Raw genomic sequence first — 6,000 nt, forward strand, 5'->3', positions numbered from 1 at the left:
ACCAATCGCACATGGAGAAGGCCACACTGCCGAGTGCTCAGCCAGCAGCGGCCCTGGCACACAGGATATGGCCCAGGGGTGACAACGGCCCCATCAACCCTTCAAGAGGACAAGCACCTGCCCACGGAGTGAAAGGCAGAGCAGGGCAGAAGGAGGCCTCCCACCCAGACCAACTGCACAGTCCAAGTTCTGTCTACACCACAAGCTCCTCCTAGGAGCGGCCCTGACTTCCTCTCAGCTGAGTGGAAAGTTGGAGTCCTCTTCTATGTCATCTGCACAGACTGTGAGGATGTGTGCTGAAGTCCCTGTTGTTGGCGGCACACACGGCCTTTATCTAAGTAGCACAGCGTTCAGGGCACACAGAGGTCCCAGGCTCGAAACTTCTAGAGACTCACACAGGCTGTCAGCAGGCACCCTGATACCAGCGAAACTGTAGGGATTTGATAACTTTCATGTGGATCTGTTACAAAACCGTTGGAGACTTCCTATCGCGGTACAAACAAGCATATTGTGTTAAGCCCCAATGTCACCACTCAGAGCAATGACAGTATTTCCCACCCGGTCCCAGTCTCAGGCCCTACGGCCAGAAACCCTGCAATGATCGTTCCCAACGTCTGTGGAAAAGAATTCTTATGCCTGAGAAGCTGATCACACACACACACACACACACACACGCACACACACACACACACACACACACACAAATTCACACTTTGGAAAAACATTTCCTTTACCTCAGAAGCAAAAACATTTCCTTTACTCATCTCTTTCTTAAAAGACGAGTCTGTTTCATCTAAGGCGAGAGCTGTTTCACAAGCGGCTGTTTAATCAGTAGCCGCGGCCCTGTGCCGGCCCGCACACTTCCTTGAGGTCCTTTATCTGAGCTGCTAAAAGCTTCCTCTGTCCTCAGCGACCTGACAAGCTGCGCAACAATGGAAGGGGGTTTCCTTGTCTAACCACTGTCCCAATATTAATAACAAGCTGCTGCTCACGCACGACTCACAAAAGACACCAGAATGTTCTCTGAGGGAGAGAGAGCGGAGTGTTGCGGCCTGCAGGAAAGAAGTGCTTCCCTGTCTTCTCAGTGTGGGGCCTTAACCCTGGTGGCAGTGGTCCCTCCCTCTGTCGGCATCCTACTGGGGTCCGAGACTTCACCTACACAACAGGAGCCCTCGAAGAAATAAGGATCTTAGGAAAAGAGGCTCCCCGAGGGGCCAGAGATAGTCCAAGGGGCCAGAGAACATGTGTGGCACGCCAGAGACCCGGAGTCGGATCCCGAATGCTCCCAGCCTCCAGGTATGGCCCGGTGCCACCATGGTGCCCCCAGCACTGACTGAGCAGCACCACACACAAACACACAAAGCAGAACCAAGCACTGCTAGGAGTGGCCCCCAGGACCAGCGCGTTGCCTGGAAACCCCGCCCCCCCCACCCCACACACACACATACATGCACATACACAGAGACTCCCTGAATTAAAGAAGCCTAATGAAATTCATGAAACAAACATTTTATGACCTGGTGGGAAAAGACAATCACATATTTACAAAGATTTATGACCATCAAATGGGCAAATGCCCTTTCAACTTTGGACCTTGAAATGGTTGGAGATGACAAAAATACTTGGATAAATGAATTTCAATTCACATGCTGCTTTTCAGTAGTCTCATTTCTTTCCTAAGCACAAGGACTGGCAAAAGATAAAATTCAAGAATATTTTTCCAGGGGCTGGAGCAATAGCACAGTGGTTAGGGCATTTGCCTTGCATGCGGCCGACCTAGGTTCAATTCCCAGCATCCCATATGGCCCCCTGAGCACTGCCAGGAGTAATTCCTGAGTGTTATGAGCCAGGAGTAACACCTGTGCATTGCTGAGTGTGACCCAAAAAAAATTTTCCCCCCCAACTCATTCCTGAATGTCATGCTTTCTTCCAAACCAGTACGAACCAGCTCAAACTTTAAGTCGAAATCACAAGGCCAATGTGGGGAAGGCTGGTCCTGCATTTGGAGACTGCAGGCAGGCTCCATGGAGCACAGGCTGCAGGTCATGCAGAGCACGCTCTCTCGGTGTCCCGCAGCTAACTGCTCTTCTCTGCCTACATGCCAAGCTTCTCTCTTTTAGGTTTTTTTTTTTGGGGGGGGGTTGATTTTTGGGTCACATCTGGCAATGCTCAGTAGTCACCCCTGGCTCTCTGCACTCAGGAATCGCTTTTGGTGGGGTTTGGGGGACTATATGGGGTGTTAGAGACCGAAACCAGGTTGACTGGGTGCAAGACGAGCGCCCTACCCACGGTGCTACTGCTCAGGCCCACAGGTTCTTTCTTAACCAGCAAGCTCACTTCCCAAAATTACCTCACAGGCTTGTTTACTCTTGGGTCTAATACTCTGGGTAAAAACTGTAACTCAGGGCCCAGGGGGATGGTACATGCAAGAGTCCTGGGTTCGATACAGCTTGCCATGGTCCCCTACATATCACCAGAAACAGACCTTGAGCACCAAAAGGTGTGGCCCCAAACAAACAAGAAAGCACACAGGTAAGTGACCAGGATTAGTAATCTCTTTGGGATGGAAAGACAAACCCCCAAATTCCTGCGTGAACATGCAGCTTTTCCAGTTACCCTAGGTCCCGTCTTTCATCCGCCACCTGCCTACCCCTGGAATCCCCAAGTACCAGAATATGGAGGGCAAGAGCTACTATAAACTACCAACTATTTACGTTTTCAAGGTTGTCATTTTTACTTAAGGATGAATTTCTCTGGTAGTTTTGTTTTACAACACTAGAAGGTTTGTACGATTCACACATGCATGGACTAGCCTGAGAAAGAGACTGGACGGGGATTAACAGGCACATGCCCATTGGTTCCTCTAGAGACTCTCTTTTCCAAAGCGCATATAAAAAAAAAAAGAATTTATTTCCCTAGACTTTGAATTTCTACTATAAGAGTATGTCTTACCCAAGTATACTGTGAAATACTTTTCATGTCAGGGCCAGAGTGATCCCTGAGCCCAGAGCCAGAAAGCCCAGAGTAATCCCTGAGTAGTCCAGATATGGCCCCAAAAACAAACAAAAAATTAAAATTAAAAAAAAGTTTTAAAAAAACCCAACTCGTATAGATGCAACTACGAGCAAACTCAAACAAATTGATTCCTTCATTCCTTTCACATACTTTTTGTTGCTGCTATTCTGAGTTGGGGGGGCCACTCCCAGCACAATTTCCGGGTGGACCATGCAGTACCAAGGTTCGAGTCCAGGCCTACCACATGGAAAGCATGTACTCCAGACCTTGGAGCCCTCTCTGGCCCCACACAAATGCTCTTTGTCCTCAACCCTGGTCCGCAGGGCAGTTCTACCACTGATATCAACGTCTTCCCACACAGCCTTTACAGCCTCCAGGTCACTGCAGACTCTTACCTAAGCTGTCTCCCCGCCTTTCACAGCAGGCTGTCATATCTCTCAGATCACAAAACCGAATTTGCCTTACAAATATTTGATCAAAGATGGGGGGTCAGGGGCTATTGCAGAAATTTAGCTACACATTACCTGGTGCAAAGGTAACTGCTAACACTCAGCTGAAGGGCACTCAAGACATTTATTTATCTGAGACTGTGGAAAGGATTACAGGCGTATTTCCCATCAACATGGGTTTGAGAAACGTGTCTTAGTGAGCACCAGTACCTTCCACAATATGAACATCATTCTAAAATAACTCTTGGCCTCAAGAGTGTTGCTGAACAGATAAAAAGACTCAGAGCCCTTTCATGGAAATATCACACATTCAGGGCTCTTAAGTGCTGGGAGTGAATCGTGCCTCAGTCCACATCACCTTGGGCAGGTCATTTGCCGCCCAGGGCCTCAGAACACAATCACAAAACGAAGAAATCCGACGTCGTTTTTTCTCTGATCTCTCCCAATTCTATAAAAGACTCTCCTTTACAGAGAATGGAAAAGGAATTATATTCGGTTTTTTTTTTCTTAAAAAAAAAAAAGGCCTCAATTTGAGATGCTTTGCCGGAGCTGAAGTCTATCTAGGAAAATAAACTACAATCGAATTAAAATGGGGATGGAGAGGAAGGAAGCAGCAGCTACACACCGTCTGCGGCAGCTAAAATAGAAATCGCGATCACCCGCGGGCCATTCTGTCAATAGTTACTCAAAGGCTGCTACTCTAATCACCGGCTTCCGAAAATAGCGATATTTAGGAAGCTGTTTCCTCCGCACGCCCAGAGACCCGACCCGAATATGAACGCACAGCATTGCCGACCTCCCCCCCCCAAAAAAAAAAAAATGATCCACTGGCAACTTCGGAGCCGGCGGCGCGGGCGCGAGGGCCACTCGGCAGCCGCTCCGGGTCCTCCGCATCCCCCACGACCCGGCGGGGAAACGGTCCCTGACCGCGGGCGGCGAGTGGTCGGGGGGCGCGGAGCCCCGGGCCCCGCAACAGGTGCGGCGCCGCGGCCCCTCCCCACCCGCCCGCCCGCCCTGCGGCAGCGCCGCCCGCCCGGCCTGGGCCGCCGCCCGCGAGCTCACCTGCACCTGCCGGCCCGAGCGGCGCGGCCCCGGCCCCCGCGGCCGCCAGCAGCAGCAGCAGCAGCGGCGGCGGTGCCGGCATCGCGCCCGCGGCCCTGCTCGCCGTCCGTCAGCCCGGCCGCCGTCCGCCCGGCCGCCCGTCCGTCCGTCCGTCGCTCGCCCGCCGCCGCAGCCTCAGCGGCGCCCGCGCCGGCGGCTCCCGAGCGCACGTCGCTGCGGCCCCGCCTCAGCCCGGCCTCTGGTGCGCGCCCGGGGCTCGGGCCGCAGAACGCACATCCTTCCCGGCCGCCCGCCCGCGCCGTGGCCGCCGCCGCTCTCAACAGCAGCAACGGCGGCAGCCCCGCAGCGCGCCGGGCCCGGGCAGCCGCGCTCCCGCCGCCATGATGCGCTGCGTCATGTGACGTAGGGCGGGGGCGGGCCGCCGTGACGGACAGCGCCGCCAACCACTCGCGCGCTCCGCGCCGGGCCCGGAGGCCCCGCCCAGCGCTCTGGCGGAGGGAAAGCCGCCTGCCGGTGCGCCCCCTGCCGGCGGCGGAGAGCGTGGGCAGCAGGTGAGACCCACAATTGCAAACAAATTTCAAACAGGGGCAAGAGCATCCACAAGGCAGACTGAAAGTTTGGGGGCTTGGTGTTTTGAATCGTAGGCAATCAGGCTGGTTTATGTGTCATAGCTGGTTTAGGCTCTTCCTACCCTACACACCCCAACCGCCACGTCGGGGCCGAGAGGTTTTTTACTCAGCGCCACAGGAACGGGCACTGCTCCCGAGTCACCCGCTGACTCGGGTCCAGCGCCTGAGCCAAGAGCGTCCTTCCTGGGGCTGGAGCAATAGCACGGCAGGTAGGGCGTTTGCGTTGCACGCGGCCAACCCGGGTTCGATTCCCAGCATCCCATATCCCAGCAGAGCCATGAGTAACCCCTGTGCATTGCCAGGTGTGACCCAAAAAGCAAAAAAAAAAAAAAGTCGTTCCTGTGCCATCACCCACCTGGCCAGCCTCCTCTCCTCCCTCAAACTTACCTGGAGAGTGACATGGTCCACGGAGCTCCCTCCCGGAGATGTGTCATGCATCTGGCACAACACCCTCCGCCCACTCCCCACCTCTGCCAGCTGCCCTGTTTTGGTGGTGGTGGTGGTGGTGGTGGTGGTGGTGATGGTGCTCAGGGTTTACTCCCGCCTCTGCACTCAGAGATTAATCCTGGCGGGGCCCAGCAAACCATATAGGGTGCCAGGGATTATACCCCGGTCAGGCAAGTGCCCTACACATTGTACTATGTCTCCAGCCCCTGTCTTGATTTTTCTTGTTTCTGTAATGATAAGGTTCCCGAGGGCAGGATCTGGGTCCCTGTCAGCACCAGATCCCAGGAGATTCTCTCCAAAGGAATGCTGCCCGCTGGGGATGCTGGACAGCCTCTGCACACACCCCCACCTCAGGGTCAGAGCCCTACCACCTGGGCCTGCAAAAAAAGGGAAGAGAA

General features: G+C 54.1%; 1 protein-coding gene across 2 annotated transcripts in view; it reads right to left on the reverse strand.

Annotated features, from left to right (window-relative positions):
- Positions 1-4,918, reverse strand: part of LMTK2 (lemur tyrosine kinase 2) — a 72,986-nt gene extending 68,068 nt beyond the window's left edge. For both annotated transcript variants that reach the window (XM_056128493.1, XM_056128492.1), the window contains exon 1: positions 4,527-4,918. In XM_056128493.1, the coding sequence (XP_055984468.1) occupies positions 4,527-4,608 (82 nt within the window). In that variant the 5' untranslated portion in view covers positions 4,609-4,918. The remainder of the gene's footprint in view (positions 1-4,526) is intronic.
- Positions 4,919-6,000: the final 1,082 nt, after the last annotated feature.

Source organism: Sorex fumeus, unplaced genomic scaffold, assembly GCF_029834395.1.
Source record: "Sorex fumeus unplaced genomic scaffold, SorFum_2.1 ptg000064l, whole genome shotgun sequence".
In the NCBI taxonomy this organism is placed as follows: Eukaryota; Metazoa; Chordata; class Mammalia; order Eulipotyphla; family Soricidae; genus Sorex; species Sorex fumeus.